The 21,626-nt window shown below is 37.9% G+C and overlaps 1 protein-coding gene and 1 long non-coding RNA gene across 3 annotated transcripts in view; one reads left to right on the forward strand and one right to left on the reverse strand.

The window, feature by feature from the left end:
• LOC124170078 overlaps positions 1 to 21,626 on the forward strand; it is a 119,280-nt gene that overhangs the window by 22,837 nt on the left and 74,817 nt on the right. The window contains exons 5-8 of the mRNA XM_046548773.1: positions 1,057 to 1,122; positions 8,228 to 8,311; positions 10,491 to 10,556; positions 12,480 to 12,560. Coding sequence (XP_046404729.1) covers positions 1,057 to 1,122; positions 8,228 to 8,311; positions 10,491 to 10,556; positions 12,480 to 12,560 — 297 coding nt within the window. The remainder of the gene's footprint in view (positions 1 to 1,056; positions 1,123 to 8,227; positions 8,312 to 10,490; positions 10,557 to 12,479; positions 12,561 to 21,626) is intronic.
• On the reverse strand, positions 18,563 to 19,597 carry LOC124170080. Of its 2 annotated transcripts, XR_006867297.1 has the most exons (4): positions 19,400 to 19,597; positions 19,175 to 19,282; positions 19,040 to 19,093; positions 18,563 to 18,906 (listed from the first exon to the last, which is right to left on the reverse strand). It is a non-coding gene; the product is annotated as an uncharacterized LOC124170080 (long non-coding RNA). The 2 variants fall into 2 exon arrangements; XR_006867296.1 differs by having other exon boundaries at positions 18,563 to 19,093.

A 21,626-nucleotide genomic window follows, 5' to 3' on the forward strand; every position in this document is an offset into this window, starting at 1 on the left:
ACGCCGTGGGTTTAAGGTTTAATTGGTGGAATCGCAGAGAAGATAGAGGCTGAGGATAGAAGCAGACCGGGAGAACGGGGGGGGGGAGATGAGAGAGGTCCGAATGCGGGGAGCCGTGACGAGGGTAATGTGCTCCAACCTTAAATGGATTTTTCATTTCCAACTCCACAGCCGGGAAACTCTCAGATTTTTGGTCAAACGACTTCCCCCACCCAAACTCGCCGCGTATAAAAGTGGAAATCCCCATTTGACCTTTTATGAAGGACTCCAGTCTCGAGTATGAGGAGGAGGGGAGGCCTCATTTGTGCCCAGAGATAGAAGTGCTCCAATGGAACCATTCGACGTATGCTCTCGTAGACACGGGAATCCAGGTCTGGGTGATTTCTGAGAATAAGGTTAAAGAATTAAAAGGTTTGGAAATTGAATTGCCCACTTTACCCCTTGGAAAAACGTTTATGATTGGGGCCGACTAGTGGAAATCAGCTCCAATAACCCAACAGGTGTTGATTACTCATGCGATTGGCTACAAAATTATTGACTTAGTATGCTTGGTTGTTAAGGAATTAATTCGCCCAGTAATTTCAGGGATAGATTTGTTAGGAAAACTGCAGGATGTTATTGACATTAAGAAAAGGAAGCCATGATTTTTAAATTTTCAGATGAACATGTTGTTGTTCGGGAATTTGGTAAGTGTGAGGGCGACACGGTAAGCGGTACGATCTCGGAAGGGGAGGCTACATTTGAGGAGGAAATAAACGAGTCCATTGGGCACAATGGTTTCCCAGGAGATGAAAGAGATAAGGTGACTCAGTTTATTATGTAATATAGCACGTTATTTATGCCGTCTTTATCCCCCGTCAGATATTAAATATGGCGACAGTCGGGAAATGCATAAAATAGAAAAAATATTGGCCGCTTTAATTTTTAAACGCTATCAGAATGAATAATAATAAACAAGACAATAGTTGACAGGCAATCCTACATTTAGAGTACTAATTTACATAAGCATTAATGATCAACGTTATTATAATATTGCATGGTCTTCTCTTATCACAGATATGAAGTATTTGAGTTCATGGTTAATATCCTGGAGGAACTGAAACAAGATTACGAAAACCCAAGGTAAGCTCATGGACGCAAAATTTACATCATTTGAATGAGAAATATGCATGTGGTAACTACACTCTTGGTGATGTAATGCAAAGCTTTGCTTGATTAGGTGCCATTTAATCAGGGATCACTGTTCAACCAAGTATTCTAACTCCATGGCTATTTCGCTCCTCATCATTAAATCATAGTCAAGTTGAAATATTACAAAGATGATCATTTCTTAAATAATATGCATAAGTGTTTAATTAGGTGTTGGTTAAATTATCAATGCATAATTTCTGATACATAATTATTATTAACACAGCCTAATATAAATTCTTCATTTTCCATGTTGCACCAAATAAATAATAAAATACTGGAGATATATTGAACATCTAAAAAAAGTGCAGTCACTTAAACTATGTTTAAGATAAATATTACTTATAGTGTAGGAATTATGAATACAAAAACAGTAGCGTTTTCAATTAAATTTTTACATTCATAAAACAAATATATAATTTAACCCATGACAACCCAATGTTTCTTCCAAGCAACATCAACAATATATGTATTTTCTCCTCTTTTGAGGAAATATGTGAGACCAATGGAAATGTACACGGAATGTCTTTTGCCTATGTACCACCCACCTTCGAACGAAGCTTCAAGTGATGGTGTTTTAACCTTAAAGGGGGGGCTTTAAATAGGCTGTTATGAATGCGAGACAAGCAGGGTTAGGTTTGTGTTCCCTTGTGGGCAAATGTTTGTTTTAATACCATAAAACTCCTCACTGTGCCACTAATGGGACTCTTGCAAAATAGATTTTTGAACGTGAGCCTAGGGGAAGGTTATCTTTATTATCAAAATATGTTGATGATACGTATACAAATAAACTGATAGAAAGTAACCATGGCAAGAGGAATATAAATATTAATTTGGGTGAGGTAGTGTTTTGAAGGATTTCCACATGTTAAATGCACCAAATTGGGTAAAAGCGGCCATTGTAAAGGTTGTGGGTTTTAGAAAATATTTGCTTCAACTTGTGCAATAACATATTTTTCTTGGAAAAGGCATACAGACCTGCAGGGCTATTCAGTAACTGTTTACGCGGTCGCGAAGACGAAAGATTTCGTGACGGGATCGCGAAAATCACATTGTTGCTATTCTGTAAGCCATTTCGAACATTCCGCCGCGTAAGTTTCGTGCTTCAGTTTACGCGACGAGAGTTGTCAACGAAAACTCAGTTTCCGCCGCGTAAACAGCAGACCGCGGTAGACGACGGGGCCACATGCTGTTAATATATGTCATGTATTTGCTTTGCCATGTAAACAGCGGTGTTCATTGTAGTTGTGGACGTAATTTCATTTCGTGCAAGTAATATTTTTGCATATTTAAGTGTTAATTTCGTGAATTTTAAATTATTCTTGTCTTGTATATGCTTCTCATATTCTCTTTTCGGAATACATACCTATTGGAGTTGGAGGTGTTGTTATCTGTCATTGAGGAAATGTTTAATATTTTTCATATTTATCGTTATAGCCCGCTTAATTGCACATCTCAATAGTGCTCTATTTATTTTCAACCGTTTATCAAAGTGAATACTTGAGTTGAAAATGTGTCGTCGCATCTTGTTTTTATGCCGTGTTTACAAGACATTTTCCCGTCGTCTGTTTCACTCTGAGTGTAGATGATGTATGAGCGTAGATATTTTAAATTCTTTGTTCTACTTTTCCCCGGGACGGTTACAAAAGTAGGAAGATATTTGCTGGTTAAGAGGAAACGTCTGTGTTCCATTCATGAATTTGCTGCTGCGAGTCACCTTTGTGGTTTTAGTCAGTGCTTTCCCACTTCGGAATGCAGTGTTACTCTATGAATACTAGTGTATATGCAAAAGGAGTATGTAGCGGGATTCAAGAACTTAGGATAAAGTACAAATGCTACTTTTAATATCCACTGAGAAGGTAAACAACTCGTAGTATGATCATAATATTATTTTATTTCTTCTGGTTTGAAAGGGCTCATGTTCAACATCAATGCTAAAATAACATGAATGAATACTGCGCTCTACAGTCTGTATATACGGTTGTATAATATTTTTTGGATGATCAAGTTGGAGGGACATAACTAGCGGAAAGACAGCTCCTCTGCTGATCAATATTTTTACTCAGGCTGGCGATGTATAAATATTCACAATTATTGCCGTATAGTGGATGTATATTTTTTTCTACGTTGTGATGGCTATTGTTTTAACTAATCAAATACAAGATATTGACACTGAAAGGATATAACTTATAGGTGAATCGATTTTGTGTGTTTATGTTAGCTCCTTTTCGCAAATGAAATGTGCAGCAGCTGTGGCTAGAGGTTACCATGTCTAAACTGTGGATAGGTAGATGCTTGTATGACAGATAGACGTTTGTAGGCATGTTATTTATGTACATAGCATAGTGGGTACAACTTAAATTATTTTATCAAGTAGTCATTATTGAGTATACTACTGTTTTCAGTGTAATCTGTCTTGCAACAAAAGATGACTGTAAGTATTTCTTGACATAAGAGATTTGTTTTGTTCAAAATGGTTAGTATATACATTGGGGACATATGTCGTTTTTGTGATATCTATCATACAGGATGTTTCCTTTCTATTATGCCTATGATTCCATGGCATGACTATGATTATTATGGAAGGGAGAGCGAGAGTATTTATTCAATGGCGATTAGTGTGATGGTCCCTATTAAAGAATTGAGGCAAGTCTTATTTGTATTGATTGCGGATAGTGGTGAGAGGATATTGTCTGAGAGACAGATACCCATTTGTGCCTGCTGCAGTATCATGATGGTATAAAGGAATTGACTCCCACATTCTAGCCACTGAGAACCCTAGATGAGGGATTTATGCTTTTATGTGAAATGACTCATAGTAAACCAATGAAATAAGACAGCCAATTACTTCATAATGTGCTACAGATATGTTTTGTTCCATATAACATTTTGAGACCATTTATTGTTTCTGAGATTACAATTTTAATGTTCTCATAAGGTCAGGTGAGGCTAACCTATTTTCATTTGAATGTGTATCGTTAATTTATTTAATGATGGAATCTGATTGAAAATTAATGGTGTGAGAGCCCTAGAAATACTTAGGAGGAGGAGAGAGATGAAAGAGACAAGTCTTGTGTGAGGGAACTAATGGATGTATATGACCCTTTTGTATTAACATAAGAGGTATTTCAGGGAAAATATTGGATAAAGATTTAGCTTGGAGACTAATAAATATTTTATATCCCCCACATGATTCCAGCTCAAAGAGCTCTTGTAGTACCAATGAATTTGTAGGTATAGTACTAAACCACATCAACCACTATCCCTATAATAAGTTAGTGAAAATTGTACATGGAATACCTACCTAAATCTAGATATTTTGTGCACTGCATTTTTATGGGCATGACAGTTACTGGTAGTGACAATAATTTGGGACTTAGCCATCCCTCTGTCAGCAGAGAAGTTGAGGGGGTTACAGAAACATAGAATTCTCCTCCCATATTGACCAAAGATATATAAGTCCCATCAATAGAAAATGAACTGATTGTGAGTAGAGAATTATAAAATTAAGCGTGAATTGCCCATGAATTTTTGTAACAAATTGTGATGAGCCCATTGCTGTTTACATAGGATTTTCCAACAAATTTATACTGTTGGAGGATAATCAAACCAACATTATAATTTATTTTAATAATTTGCCATGGATTAGACGTTGATTCTGAAAATTATTCACTTGAGTGTTTTTAAATCATCATTACCTTATATGCCAGTCCTTTTCAAATTAATTGGTGATAATTGAGGTATTCCTACAAATAGGCCTAACACAGATAATAGGTATTTATGCATTCACAATAAGGGATCCAGTTCCTCTCGTTAAATTTCCTGTATTATAATATGGCATGGTGTAAGTAACCGATTAATGGAGATGTTGCTCCAGATGTTCATGAACTTTACCTAGATTGTTTCCATTAGTATGGGATCAGAATCGTAGCATTCCAAAAAATTTGGTGATAATGCCACTCTTCTATTCATATTACAAACTTTTACCAATTTACAGCTCCCTACCCCCTTTAATTAAATTATTCATATTCGCTATATCATGAAACCCATTCTACATCCACAGCTCAAGTCTCTTGTAACCACTCTCATCCCATATGCTATGTAAATCCACTCAGAAGCATATTAATAACATGCTTGTGAGCACAAGCTCTTAATCAATTTGAAATGTGATGGTAACTGATACCACCTCCAGAACTATGGTTGAATTTCGTTATTCTTTATAGTTACTAAATAATTACAGGTAAGCTCAAAGGAAATAAAGTAAGAGAGTATCATTTCTAAGTCATTCCTATTTTATTTAACAGTAATTCGCAAGCATAATTTTTTCCAGATTATCAGTTATGTCGATTCATATATGGAATCAATCAGTCATGCATGGGGAAATGAAAGGTACTTGGGAGAGTGGATATCAATGTTCGTTGTTTGGAATAAATTTGGGAAAATAATCATCTGGTACATAATTTAGCATACATTATATGATATTAATAATACGTAGGAAGAAATGACCTTAATTTTTTTAAAGTAAGCTCCTTGCATTGAAAAGAAAGAATAATTTTTTTATCATATCTGTATGCTTAAGCACCGAATATATTAAAAACGGTGTAATGAATGATAGGAGGCTTAGGTTACCCACACCACCTCTGGCCCCAGACTGGAATACTATATGGCAGGACAAGTACCCCTGAAACTTAATAAACTGAAACCCATGTGCGGGTTATGAAGTCTATTGAGAGGTGCATGGGGTTTCTTAACTCTAGGTTCAGATTATTGCTGAGACATTGAGTGCTGGAGTGTACACCAATAAAATCAGGATTGATAGTCAATTCTTGTGTTGTACTTCATAATATGTGTGTAGGGGCTGGTTTTCCCTTCCCAGACGAGGCTGATTATTATGGAGATGCCAGCTCTTGCAGAGTCCCTAATTAATGGAAGAGGCATATTAAACAAGGCCAGAACTATAAGACAAGCCATTATTAACATGCTACCTAATGCATTGGTAAATTACAAATTGATAGACTACCATTGCTTTTGTTGGTGGTCAAACTACGGATTTCCGCCTTATAATTAATCATGGGATCCCTCGTAGAAGGGATACCCTGTAGTTACCACCAACCTCATCAAAATCGTCTAAAATGATAAAAGAAATATTACCAATAGGTCATATTTCATCCATTATTTTTTCATGCATTTTTCTGTTCCTTGAATAAGACATATAATTTCTTCTACCAGGTAGAACTTTCCCTTACCAATTATCACTGTTTGGGTCTATAACTTTCTTGATTGTGAGGTATTTCAGGGTAAAAGTAGAACAGTCATCACTATAGCTAAGTTTATATCAATTGCCACCCATTCAGGGAGTACTTTCTTTTTCTTAGGAACCGTAGTAAAAAGTGATATTTTTAGGTGTGCTGATGACTTTAGATGCTGCAAATTTGCTACCTATTTGATATTATAGCGTGATTGATTTTTAAACATCCAAAATTATGAGGTAGAAACTCCTTCACTTGACTTTATACTTAAGTTAAAAATTCCCAAGGTATCTTTTACATTGAAACTACTTCAAAATAAATAAGATTTGGATTTATTCAATAAAAATATGAACTTAATGTCAATTCTATTCTAAAAAGTTAGGTGTACTTATATACGTTAGCGAAAAATGTTGAGGTGCATTTCATCAGTACCATAACTCTTAAATGTTAATGCAAGGATACAAATTGTGAACATTGAAGTCAGGGCTGCAACGTAATGATAGGCAGTCCAGTGTAAATAGATTCTTATTTTTATCTATTTTGAGGGGTTTAGTTCTTCACCTTATTTTCCGTCTTCTTAGCACCCTGTTACCAGCTCTTATCCCGTTAAGTTATCCTTTCTTATCTACAGTCTTCCAATAATTAAGCACACTATTCTTAGGACATCGCTGGCGATTGACAATAATTTTCAAAACATTTTACCACACTTCTGAGTTTACACTGTTTACATGACTATTTTCATTGCCTATAGCTAACTATTTAGCCAATTCTGCGAGAAACGATATGACGAAACTGACTACTTCATTTCAAATACTTGCATTATCATTAAAAGAGGTCTCTGGCATAAGCAAATGCATAATAACGCGAAATTCCTCTCATTTACAAGTTTTTTTATCCCAATTACTCACTGTAATCTTTGGTGTCTAATCGCATACATATTTCCTACGTACTCACCTTCAACATTAATATACACGTTGAGCTCTCACTTATATTTAAAAGTGTACAACATACTTCTCATTAATCAACGTTATTCACTGATCAACGTTATAATTCATAATAGCCTTGCACTTACCAGCCGAATCTCGCTCTATTTTTGTTTGTCTAGGACAATTGCATGCCGATTTTCTCTGATTGGCTCGCAGTGACGTATTGCAGGAAAACTTCGGGTATCTTCGACTTCCCCCACTTCCGCGGAGGGGAAGGCACGAAAACGTTTTCGTGGAGCCTACTGAATAGCAAATTACGCGTCTTCGAATGTTTACGCGGCGTAACCACGTAAACGGAATCTTTCGTCTTCGCGACCGCGTAAAGAGTTACTGAATAGCCCTGCAGATAACAAGAGTTGGTAATTTTTACAGTGAATGTGAAAATGAAGAGGGATATGAAACAGATTTCAATAAAAAATCTGAACCTTATATTTTGAGTGGCTAGGCACACTGTTCAAATAAGTTGGCAAACATGAATTTTAAAGTGTAACATGCTCTATTAGTTTTTTTGTTGTAATTAGACATTGATTTTCATGTATTTTCAATGGTATTATAATATTCATTTTAATTTTTTAGTTATTTTTGGAAGGGTTTTATGCATGTAAATACATACCTTTTACTAAACATTAGAATTATTTGTAATTGGTATTTGCTTGCTGATATTTTCTTGAAATAGGAATAAACTGTGCTGTTTGCGATATTACTATGCCTTTGGGATTTTATGAAAATTCTGGTGCAATTCAGTGTTCTTCCACTAGGAAAGTATTGCTGTTGAATACAATGTACTGTCTTTGTTTATTACAGCACTGCTGTGGATAAGGATTGGATTCCTGAGGAGAAAGTGAAATTTCTGGCAACGCATTGGGATAAACTGAGTCCTAATGATGAGTAAGTTAGGCTATTTACATTATAATTGAAATACTAGATGTAATTTTTCGTCATCTATGTTCGAATTCAGGAATAATTCGTCAACTTGTCTTTGCGATTCACCAGATTTTAGAACATCGTTATGAAAGAGCGCGAGCTGTGTTTCGCAGGATCTATTTTTTCGGAATCCGTGCTGACAGTCATGGAGGAAGTTACGTCTGTCCAAGAAAGTCATGATATTGCTGACGACGATATGCTCAAGTATCTTGCCTATGATCGATGTGAATGAAATTTGACAGGAGACAAAATTGAGACAATACATGCTTGAATTACTTCATCAGGGTTATATGGGAATCGAAAAAACCAACACCAGGGCAAGACAAGGGTTATACTGGCCTAAAATTAACAGAGACATAGCACAATATGTGGAGTGGTGTAGTGTCTTTGGAAAGTTTATACCTGCAAATGTAAAAGAGTCTAGGATTGGTCAGTAAATACCAGAATTTCCTTTCGAAAAGATTGGTATAGTTTGCTGGAAAAACTTGTCTAGTTGTAATGTTTGGGGAATACGGTTAAAAACAATTAATTCGCCTCTTTACCCTAAATTAAATGGACTAGCTGAAAGATGAGTTCAAATCTGTAAGATGATGCAAATAAAATATAATGAGAGTCGAGATGATGTTCATCTCTCACTATTGGAACATAGAAACACTCCTATCTCTTGCTTAGGTGCATCAGCAGCTCATGGCGATAGTCATGTAGGAAGTTACGTCTGTCCAAGAAAGTCATGATATTGCTCAAGTATCTTGCCTATGATCGATGTCAATGAAATTTGACATTTGAGTTGCCTTGGTCACATCTGTTTCCCTTTTTAAATGTGGGTGTAACGCTTGCAATGTTCCAGTCTAGCGGTAACTTCCCAACCGGTCTTTGTACTAGTAGTGGTTCCACTCTCGCTGAAACGAAAGCGTCAGTGCTTTTAATTACGTCATTTCCCACATTTTGTGGGACGAATAACTAGAAAGTCAAAAACTATGATTATGTATCGAATCAAAATTACTTTTATTTCTCTATGGTCATCAAATTTATTTCAAATACGAGTGTATCTGATTATTATGAGAGAATCGTAAACACTAGGTGTAGGAATTACAACTGAAAGTGCGCGATGATACAATTACTCTTGCCTCCTCTGATTATTTCTTACCCGCGAATGAATCTGTTTAGGAATGTGTTAACGTAGATAAAGTAACAATTTTAGTAACTTAAGTCATTTGAAAAATTTCAGAGTGCCATTCTGAGAGGACTGCTTGTAAAATGTAAGGATTCGATTGACCAATGAGACAGATGTTGAGTTTATTCATTGAAATGCACCGATTGCAATGGTGTCTATGTGGGGCAGACAGGAAGAAGCTTCGATGTCAGGAAGAAAGAACATTTAAGTGCCTAAAATATAACAGAGATGATAAATTTGATTTTGGTTAACACTTACCAAGCACCTGCGATAGAAGCAATTTTTAAATGATGATTTAAAATTTTGCAAAGACCATCATGAAATAGAATCTAGAGAGCATTTGGAAATTTTTACAATTATTCAAAGTGAGGACAGCCATCTGACAAATGAATAAATCTTCCCATCTTTTTCGTTATTCTTACGTCTGTTTTTAAAACCATCCTCTTCCTCCGTTAGGTAGTTAACACTTATAAGATAATACATCATTTTTTGCATCTGGAGATGATGATTACCCATTGAAACCCTGGTCACGTTAACTAATCTAAGTAGTGGTGTAAGTTAAATTGATTTTCCAAGAAAACGTATATTGGAATACCATATAGAAAAGAACGAGTTAATGATTTTTTATCTAAATTATGTAAACAATAATTGCTCTAAATTTCATTACATCTCGGTAAGTACTATTATGAACCCTCCAACCTTAAAAAATAAAAATATATTCCTTTTAAAATCAAAGCAGTAAAAGGTAACCCCTTAATTATTTTAAAATTTTCTTCTTTTTTCTTCTATTATTACCATTTTCTTCAGCTTCTAGTGATATTTGTTTTAAGTATACACAATGTTACCATCTTGTAATGTGAAGTTATGGTCATCGACATCACAGCGCAATGGCGAAAACCTGCCATGCAAATATCTCATGGAACATCGTTATCTAACTAATTTTGTTTCGTGTTCCTTTTATGTTTTCAGAATGTTTGCGCGTACCATATTGTTTGTGGTTCTCTCCCAAATCCAGAGAGCAATAATGACCAATTGGTGAGTGTGCACTTCTCCTCGATACATTGTACAGCTCTATGTGTCATGAACACTAAATGAACTCTTGTGGCTTTGTTTTAGCATGAATCATGTGATGCCAAACCAGAAGTCTGAATATTTATCAGGAAATACAGTGTTATATTATTTTGAATTTTAGCATTTGGACTTTATACTTTTCATGAAAAAAGTTGTTGCTCCCGAAGCACTTCAAAGCTTAGTTCATCATGAGTTACACATTTTTTAATTAATCTTCTCGATTTGGTGAAACAGCAGAGAAGTTCCACACATTGTGAGGCATTAAAGTGAAGTTATCCACATTTGCATTGAAAGCTATAAGTACCCAGATAGCACATTATAAGCTGTTGAGATAAGGTGAAATGAAGAAATATGGAAGGCGCTTATCAAGTAAGGTTTTTATGGGTTTCTTACGACCAGGCCGACACATATCCAGAGTAATGACAAAATGGATGCCAAACTTTCAGCACTTCCGTAGATGTTGTTTTTATTCCATCGATTTAGAGCATTCGTTTAGGGATTTATGTATAATAATCCATTCTTGGCACTTCTTTGATATGAGTAGAAATGGCCTCATATGGCCATAATTTGAAAATCATTCACATTTATGAACTGATTGCAAAACGACGGTCGTAAGAAAAATATGTAATTTCACAAGAATAGTGAGGTAGAATAATATAAAAATGCTGGAAGGAATTTCTAATATATATATTGTATTCATCTCGTTATCAGGCCATAAATTAATATTCATAAATGTTACATTGTGTGGACCTTGGGTAATTTCAGTTTTTCATGCACATGCCAGCAAAGTTTTTCTACATAAGTGGATTTTAAAATGGTAACTACGATCTTGGCACTCATCAGTAGCCCTGGGGAATTAGTTAGTGTACAGAGCTGGGGTTACATAGGTAATAAGTTCGGATCTCTCGTATGCTATTAATTTTTTCTTTCTGCCGGAAGGATAAAGTACTTGTATCATGCATTATGTCTTCACCAGACGGTCGCTTGCAGTTGTTAATTTTTTCTATTCACAGGAAAATGTGTCATTTGTTGTTAAACTCTCATAAAGACTCACCAAATTTCACCGGTAGGCTTTAAATTCATGTCGGAATGAGCCGTGTAGCATGTGTAGTACATTGTTCAGTCACCTTTGGCGCTTCAACAGAAGCGACTTACATTGCCTGAGGATATTTGACGGTATTTCTTATTCCTATTCTTCCCTTGAATCTTACCCTTACCTTATATAAGTCCCTTAGCTTAGGATAAACTGCTTATTAATTTTTTCCGTAAGAAAACCATAACAAACGGATAATTCTCTTACTTGGTGCTATCTGGGTACTGACAATGAACTGGATCATCTGCATCACAATATTAATTCTTATTCCCAGGAAGGGATAAGTGCAGTGACTAACAATGAACTCGGTGAATGCCATTTGCTGCTGTTGATTGGCTTTGGGCCTGCGTGTTTGAAGTATGGTTGTAATTTTTCATGAAAAATTTGGAGTTTGCAAGTTTCTGCTTTAATTAAAATTAAGCTATTATTTTTCCTGTCCTCAATGTAACGACCTTTTGGGTGATGAGTCTTTTGAAATAAGACCATATTATGACTTTTTGACCTCTGAAATTGAGTTAACTGGTTATTGTTTTCTATGGATTCATCAAAAAAATACCTTCTGTAAAGAATTGAAATATGTAATAGGGATGTTGTATTTATCGACTATTAATTTTTTTTAAAATGTTACATGATGAATGAATTGTCGACTAGTCAGGAGGTTTGTCTTTTGGATTGGTGAGCATCTAGGCTGATGATCGTAAATGGATCATAATTAATCTCTTTCTTTCATTTTTATGCCTCTCTTCTATGCTATGATACGCAATCAAAGTAATTTAATTTTCTCATTTCCCCAGGGGACCAGAGGAAAACCTAAAACCCTTGGCACACGTTCGCGAAATCGTTCAGAAGTTGTTGGTTTTCGTGAGGACAACGAGGTAAGAACTTTATTTGCAAAACAAAAATAATTAATTGCCTCCGCATGTTAATTACATAAATTTCCTCGTCTTGGGTGTTGCCGGAGTTAGTTCTTATCTATGAGGCTGAAGGATTGGGTGCTTTCCCGGCGAATCTATGAGGTTGGTCTGAAAAGACTGAAATCATCATTTGTATACATGTGGTACATTGAAAACAATCTGTCATTGAGTTACAATTCATAAACCTTTGTTCAATTACATTGCCAAATACACCCACCCGTAACTAGTCACAGCTAACTTTAAAGAAACAGACAATTCATCAAGGAAGAACGTGACGCCATCTGAGACCTACGTGCAAACAGAAGTATCACCATTTTGCCTGCTGATGAGGGGAATTCCACTGTCCTCTTACAAACCGAGGATTACAACACTTAAATACAGGACATTCTACATGACCAGGCCTACGTCAAGCTGAAACGAGATCTTACGGATGCCGTGACGAGGAAGACCAACGCCTTTATCAGAAAGATGGGCTTACCAGAGGAGACGATGAGGAATCTTCGACAACCAGCGCCAGCTCCACCAAGACTCTATGGCTTACCAGAAATTCACAAGGACGGAATTCTTCTATGACCAGTCATGAGCGCCATCGGCTCACCAAGTTACAACCTGGCAAAATAGCTCACCAGAGATTTATCACCATCACTGTGAGCACCACATCAAAAACTCGACTGAGTTTGTGAAAATACTCGCTGGCATCAATCTTAAAGAGACGGATTTGCTGGTGAGCCTAGACGTGGTGTCTCTTTTTACATGCGTACCTCTAGACGATACCCTGCGACCACTTGCTGAGAAGTTTGATGGAGGTACGGTGCAGCTGTTCCGCCATGTGCTGACTTCCAGGTACTTTCAATACCATGGAGAGTTCTACGAGCTATCTGATGAGGCCTCTTTCCCCTACCGTTGCCAACTTTTTCATGGAGGACTTTGAGGAAAAGGCCCCGAGTTCGGCTCCTTTGAAACTTTTGCTCTTTCTTTGATACGTGGACGATACTTTAGTGGTATGGCCCCACGGGAGACGCAGCCTGGCTGAAGTCTTTGATCACATGAACTGTCAACACAGCAGCATCAAGTTCACCATGGAAATAGAAGAAAACATTAGACTTCAGTTTCTCGACGTTTTATTTTTCAGAAGAATGGACGGAACTCTTGGTCACAGCGTTTACCGAAAACCCACCCACACAGACCTTTACTTACATGGACGTAGTCACCACCATCCTTCGCAGAGAATGGCAGTAAAGCCTGATTAATCGAGCCGTATCTCTCTTGGACAAAGATAGCCTGGCACCTTCCAACAGAATGGATACGATGAGAGACAAATTTCCAAGGCCCTAAAAAGGTCCATATCGAAGACCAACTCAAGGAGGGAAGATGGAGAAAAAGACGATCGAACTGCGAAGGCCTGTTTACCATACATCTCTTCAGTGTCGGGGAAAGTAGCGAGAATTCTGAAGAGATTCAACATACAGGCCATCCACAAACCACCAAAAAAGATCCGGGGCATGCTTGTCAAAGCAAAAGATCCAGTAGGATTGAAGACACCTGGTGTTAACCAAGTGCCATGAGGGTTACATCCCACCTCCGCCTAGGACAGCCCGAAAAGTCAGCCATCGCAGAGCATTGGACGGAATGCAAAAATACTGTGAAGTTTGACGACACCAAGATGCTCTGCCGATCCAATGGCTTTTGAGATCGACTCATAAAAGAGTCTATTGAAATTAGACTGGCCAAGAATACCATCAATAAAGATTCCGGATATGCTTTGAGCAGCACTTGGAAACGTGTGCTCAAGACTATACAAAATGCTAGGCAAAACCATCATGCCAGCCAAGCAGTCACCTGACCACCAGAGTGACTGTATATAAGCAAGTCAAAATTCTCACTCGACATTCACAGCCCTGAAGGACGATGACCGAGTCGGACATTGAAACATCGGCAGATATGGACACGGTGGCAATCCCGAGAACTCTTCACTAAGACAATTCATCAATCCCTTACATTCAACTTCTTGGGCCTTGGCTTAGGAAAGTACCTCGACTGGAGAACATGTATGGAGCATCTAGCTGTACAGGCAACACTCGCTTTGCTCGTTGGGGGGGCTCTGTCCCCCCGAAAAAGGCCTTCGTCCTTGTTTTGGTCGCTATGGAAGGCCTTATACTTTTTGTCTGCCGCTTGTTACACACGGATCTTTTACTTTTCAATTGACTAGATTAGATGTAAGTAATATTTCCAATTTCAAGTAAAACGAGCGTATGGTACGTGGGTTACCATATGAAAATAAAATATTAATTAAGAGGAATGATTTTCTGAGGGACTATTGCAATGAACTACAGTAAACCATATGAATATAAGCTATATGTATAGGCATATCAGGCAACGCCGGTGGAATGATTCCAAATTCTTTATTATGGCCTGCAGTGACCGGCGTGATCTTATTTGTTTTGAAAGCAAACACTGTCTTGCTCTCCGCTGAAGGAGGTTCACCCGATTGGCCCACGCCAATCAGTAGGAGCGCCAGCCTTGTCCCGCATCGCGCAAGCATAGGTTCGTGGGCGTGTCGTAGAGCGAGCTTCAAGGGGAGGAAAACTGGATGGGGTGAGAGGGGAAGAAGCGATGAGGGGTTGGAGGGTTGATGCCCCTCCCGTTGAGGATTCTTAACCCCCTCCCCTCCCCCCAGTTATGTTCCTGGGTATGCCTTTGTATAGAAAAAAGATCCTGTTCTAATTTGGTTCATCAGGGTTATTCCACTAATCGTATGGCCGGGCCATAAGTCGAAATCGACCATAACTACGGCCTCGGGACATACGTATGGCTTCGAGCGATTCTACTATGAGCGAAAGGCCATAAGTCGGGCGGTAACTAAGGCTTCGAGGCCTTAGCTACCGCCTTATGTTATGGCCTGCCTCGGAGGCGGTCATATCGCAGGCCATATGAAGATTGAGCACGTAACATCGCTAGCCTTGGGAGTTTAAAAAGTGATTTCCGAAGAGTTTCTTGTTACAGAAGATACGATTATAAAACATGAATCTTGCGCGTGAACATAGGCGTATTCAGCGTGCATTGGCGAGGCATATTGACGAAAGACGTCGTTTTAATATGGAAAGGAGGAGGTTAAGAGATGCAAGCAATCCGTTTGATTATGGTAATGACATTTTTATCAAATATTTTCGGGCGTCAAAAGACGTCGCAACATATTTAAGTAACTCCTTATCAGGTGAATTGAAAAAAAAGAGAGCGGATGGACTTAACGTAACTCTACAGGTAAGGCGTTTAGAAATACTTTTTAAATGAAAGTTCTCGAGAAGCGAACATGTTTTTCTGCAACAGTTGCTTACGAATTTCTTATTTATCTGTTTCATAAAGCTGCAACTTCTAATATCAGCGCCGTAATTTTTCATATTTCAAGGTTCTCGTCGCGTTACGATTCTTGGCCGAAGGAGGATATCAAAGAGGTGTAGGGCAGGACTTCTTTTTGGCTGTTAGTCAACCAACAGTTTGCCGATGTGTGAAGAACGTCACTAGGGCCATTTGCAATCGTTTATTTAATGTTTGGGTGAAAATGCCGTTAAATGATCAAGAAAAGAACGATATCCAATTGAGGTTATAATTTTATATAGGACCTACATTTAAGACTTTGATATTTAAATTGATATATCAAGTTAAAGTTTCAATTTTATCTTTAGATTTCGTGCATTGGCTGGATTTCCTGGGGTTTTGGGGGCAATAGATTGCACCCATGTTGCAATAGTAACGCCATTGGAAGGAGAGGAAGGGTACAAAAATCATAAGGGGTTTTATTCATTGAATGTCCAAATGGTGAGATAAATTTTTATAAAAACATCATAAGACTGCTTACACTTGCATACCCACTATTCTTGGGCAGCCTATTAACTCTTAATCCTACAGTTACTCATGCAATTTTTTACCTAAGTACCAATTCTTCCTTTTAGATTTGCGATGACTCTTTAAAAGTAATGGACGTGTGTGTGTATCCAGGAACAGTGCATGACCAATTCATTTGGCGTTGGTCTCGTGCCAGAACCCAGCTCAGACTAGCTGAGGAAAATAGGCTTGGACGGTTCTTCCTTCTTGGTAATTTCATGGGTGAATATCATATAGCTTTAGCAATGATGTCCATTTCTTATAACTTCTTCTTCTATGAAGGTGATGCAGGTTATGCTCTGGAGCCATGGCTTCTAACCCCATTGGCAAATGCACTTCCTGGTACACCTGACTACGAATACACCCAAGCCCATTGCCGGGCAAGGAATGTCGTTGAGCGTTTGTTTGGAGTCATGAAAGCACGTTGGAGATGTCTCCTAAGAGATAGAGTTCTCCATTACCAACCTCAGCAAGCAACCTCAATTATCACTGCATGTGCAGTTCTGCACAATATTTTGTTGCATTATAGGCAAGTAGGTTTTTATTACTGATAACTTAAATGCAGTGATGGAAATTATTAATTTATGCTAAAGATATATACTGCCATTAGGGTATAAAGTCACAGTTGGTGCAGTTATAGTATTACCTTATTGTTTTGGAGTTATTTATATAACCTCTAATCTTCATTCAATGCCATTCAGTATAAAAGATGAGCTTTGCTGTAAAATTTGGTATAATTTTGTTTCATGGCCCACTGCCAAATTGTTTCCCATAGATTACCAGACCCAGAAATAAATGTGGAAGAGGCACATATTAATGATGTGCTACAAGGCCCTATACCAGGGGATAACCTCGTGCAAGCAAGAGCTATTCAAAGAAGAATTATAAACTTATATTTCACTTAGAAAATTCCAAAAGTTACAGCCTTGCTTGCCTGCCATGGTGGATGCTTTTCCCCTGGATTCATTTTTATAAAACAAACTGGTTATTTTTTTGTAATTTTATACTTATAGTTGAATACAAGCAGTAATTTCATTTCCTCTTCTCAATATTAATAAAATGAATTTGTACATAAAGTTTGATTAAAGAGAGGATCACGTTGTATCTTTTTTTTAAAGACATTGACTATGTACTGTATCTTTCATCTGGAAATTGTCAAAGAAATTATCTTTAAAAATAATAGGTGCAGTGATATCAAAGAATTATTAAAAATAACAAAAACTTACAATCTTTAATGGAAACATTCTTTGGTATGCATGAAAAATACAAACGCATATTCACAGGAAAATTGCATAAACACAGAGAAAATAAAAATTTTGATGACTCACTTCAGTCTTTATAAAATTAAAAATCTTCTACTTCAATATTTATAATATCTTCAAGCCTGTGAAATAAAAAAGCACACTAATTTAAAAATCTGTTATATGGATGGGATTTTATAGTGCTATTTAAATCACCTCATTGACCACTCGATGAACCGGTGAGCATCTCAAGAGCCACAGCTATTCTTTCATTGGTGGCTGCTAGCTCTTTCATTGAATTTGAAATATTTTTTGTCTCTTCCACGAGCAGGGAATGTTGGGAATGTAAGCTGATAACTCCTTCTTTGATATCCTAAATTAATATGATTGATCAAGGATGACAAATTATGTTCAAGGTATAAAATTAGTCTTATATTCACAGATTAACCATACAAAAAAATACCTCCAGGAGTTGAAGGTGTCTCTGCTCATAAGAGTCAATCTTCTCAGCTACAACCTCAAGCTCCCTGTGTAGAGATGCCTTTTTGGGCTGGTTGTTTCCTTTTAAATCCAAAATTTAAAAAATGGCACTTAAATCTCTGTTTCCATTTCAAATCATTCTATGTACTTCAAACGTACAACAAGGAGATAAGTCTTTCTTTAAGGATCACATGAAATGGCTTAAGTTATGTATATCCACTTCAATCACTGAACTTAATGGCAGTAAATGTACAGAGGGCTTATTTCAAGGCTCGTAGTTCATGACTTAATACTAAAGTAAAATATCAGCTATTTTGTATGTAACTGCAGGTGAAACCACATTGAAATACTTACCTTCTATATATACCAAACAGACATACCTATATTACTGAGATTTTAAGTTATAGTAAGCTGTAAACAAGGAAATGAATTTCATGGTGTACATCCTCCACTTGCATGTTACTTTGTCAGAGCAATCTTTAAAATATATTATATCTGTGAAAACTTACTCAGAGGAGGAATAAAAGGTTCAGTCACTGCCCCTGCTGAGTTAGAGAAACATTGTTTGATAAAAACAGCACCATTTAATTTTTCCATGAAATAAATAACACAAAGAAGATAATGCAACTTATAAAACAATATAACAAACCATGTTCTGCTGAGATCAACTCCAGATTTCCATTGTTGCTCGCTCCAACTACAACCTACAAATGTACAGCATATTAAACAGAGGTTATATTTGTTTATTATTAATGCCTTTAAGCTGCTCTAGACTTGCTGAGTGCACAAACAGTCATTTTGTCAGTATGAAATTTACTGAGTAATATTTTGTCTTACCTCTATAATTGGTTCTTCTATTTCTTCAATGTTTTGTGACATGTCTGCATCCTCCTGTAGTGATTAATGATAGATTCAGAATTGAAAGTCTACTCAACAACAGTTTAACAAAAAAGCTACATCACATATACGTACAGAGACCTCATCATTATGCGCACTTCCATCAAAAAGGGGAATGGAAGTGCAGACTCCAATTATCCCCAGAACCTTTTCATCGACATCTGTCAGTTTCTGTGGGTCCACCTGTTATGTTACATAAATGTTCACTATAAAGTTAACAATCCTTTTTCACAGTTCACTCTGCTTTAGTTAACTATATCCGTAAATCAGTATTGGTAACTATTCATTTTGATCACTCACTGCAAAATTTCCGGTTCGCCCTCTCTCTGCATTTATTTTTGCATTTTTTGCTCTTGCTTTGCCTTTTAAATCCTTCCACACCTAGAAACACAATTGATGATTTTCAAATATTACTATTCTGCGTTACCTTCATAATCTACTAGAGTTAAGGTTTCAGATAAGACAGAAAGTGTTATAATAACTAATTCGTAACCTTTTTCCACTGCTCGGCACTTTTTTTCGGCCCATGATCTTCCAGAATTTCGGCCAGCTGTTGCCATTGCCTCTCAGCTGTCACCTTACCCTGAGGCCCCTGAAAACGCCCACAGGCGAAATCACGGTGATCCACCATATAATTAATGAGCACATTTATTTGGTTTTCCCGTACACGGGTCGCTCTTTTCCTTATTTCCCTGAAAAATTCAACATACATTTTGGCTCGTATCCAGCGCATTCGTCATGTTCAATTGACACTAGTGCCAAGAATTATTACAATAAACGAAACGAATTTATAAAACAACGCCGTATACACAGATAATATTTATTAGACGGTCAAATTAATCATTTAGTGTCAATATACGTACTGAGTAAACTCCATTTTCTATTTTCAAAAATTATATATAGTCAGTTTCTCGCCTTTCAACACTTACAAATACCGCTTCTTCTCGCCGCTGAGTTTTCATTCTTCACTTTTTTAGATGTTTCCATCGACTGCCGGTACAGTGGTGGCGCCATCAATGGACCGAACTTAGCGTACCAATTATAATTTTCATACTCGCCAGGAGAAAGGGCGGTAAGACGTTATGGCCGGCCATACGATATGGCTCCTCGAGAGTGGAATCGACTTAGGCCGTAATTTCGGGCCAGACCATACGAGACTTACGGCCGGCCATACGTATGGCCCCGATTAGTGGAATAACCCTGCATGTAATGCTCCGTTCCGGTCCACAAAACAGACATTAACTCGCACTTGAGATCGTGCGTGTTAATGTACTGTGTAACCAGGTCGTTATGATGACAGTTTTGCCTGCAATCGTCTTCTTTTCACGAGTGGAGTTTGATGCAAGACGGGTGGGCCTGTGTTTGTATGCCGAAGTGGTGGTCGTTGCGGCCAGTTCAATATTTTGGCCAAACATGTGATTGCCTTAAGCAGTGACTCGGTGAACACCGGAGGGCAACCAAAAATAATGTTCAAAAGTGTTTTTGAAATGTTAAACGGACGCGAGTTGGATTAGGGCGACGGTGCTGGCCTGGAGCAATGAAAATTCGCCTCCATACTCCTCCTGCCCCCTCCTGTTGCCCTCCCAAACTCACGATCCCTGACCCCTTCTTTCTTTCTTTCCTCTTTCATTCTTCCGCACTCCCCCTAACCCCTTTCCCATAAAACGATCCTCATGATATTATCGTCCACCTCATGTCTACTGGGACCTCTCCTTTGCCTCTATCCTTCTGCCCCGTTATCCCACGTCTCTCTTGCTTTTAAGTTTGTCATCCTCTTCCTATCTCTCTTCCCTCTTAAGAATGGGGAGGATTGATGCCCCTCCCACGGCAGCGGGGTGAGGGGAAGAGGTGGAGAGGGGGTGGAGGGGCGGTACCCCTACCGTCGCGGCGGCCAAGGCGGCGGTGGAGTTGCTGGGCTGTGGTGTGAGGTTGATTTTGTCCGATGGAACGCCGCTACTACTGCAAGCCGCATGCGAGGCTTTCAAGGTCAACAGCTGAGCTATGGGTTCATCTACATCTACGTAATACCCCGCAAGCCGCCTAAAAGGCGTGTGGCAGGGGGTGTTAGGACACCAGCCGTTTACAGCTAAATAAAAAAAATGAATTACTCTAACGAGGTTGGGACAAGCGTTTATTTAAGTTCTTTGGGTAATGGTTTGGGGGAAAACAAATTCCCGTATCTATCCATTCGGCTGAATAATTCTCTTAATATATTGGTTCTATCGGACCTGGAAATATAGTGCGGCTCTAATATTAAGTTCTCTGTATCGCTCTTAAAGATATCCATTCTCAATTGTTCAAGCAATCTAAGCCTAGCGTGCAGCCTCCGAGTCTCCAATGGCTCCCAACCTAATTCGCTTCACATCTGGGTAACACTGTCTGTAAGCCCGTAACAGTTTTTGACGAAACGCGCACCCTTCCTTTGTATTTTATTCAGTTTGCGGATTAAGTCTTTCTGCATGGGATCCCATACGTTCGCTGCATCTTCAAGGTGCGGTCGGACGAGAGTGTTATAGCACCTTTCTTT

The sequence above is a fragment of the Ischnura elegans genome, chromosome 13 (assembly GCF_921293095.1).
Source record: "Ischnura elegans chromosome 13, ioIscEleg1.1, whole genome shotgun sequence".
Classification (NCBI taxonomy): domain Eukaryota; kingdom Metazoa; phylum Arthropoda; class Insecta; order Odonata; family Coenagrionidae; genus Ischnura; species Ischnura elegans.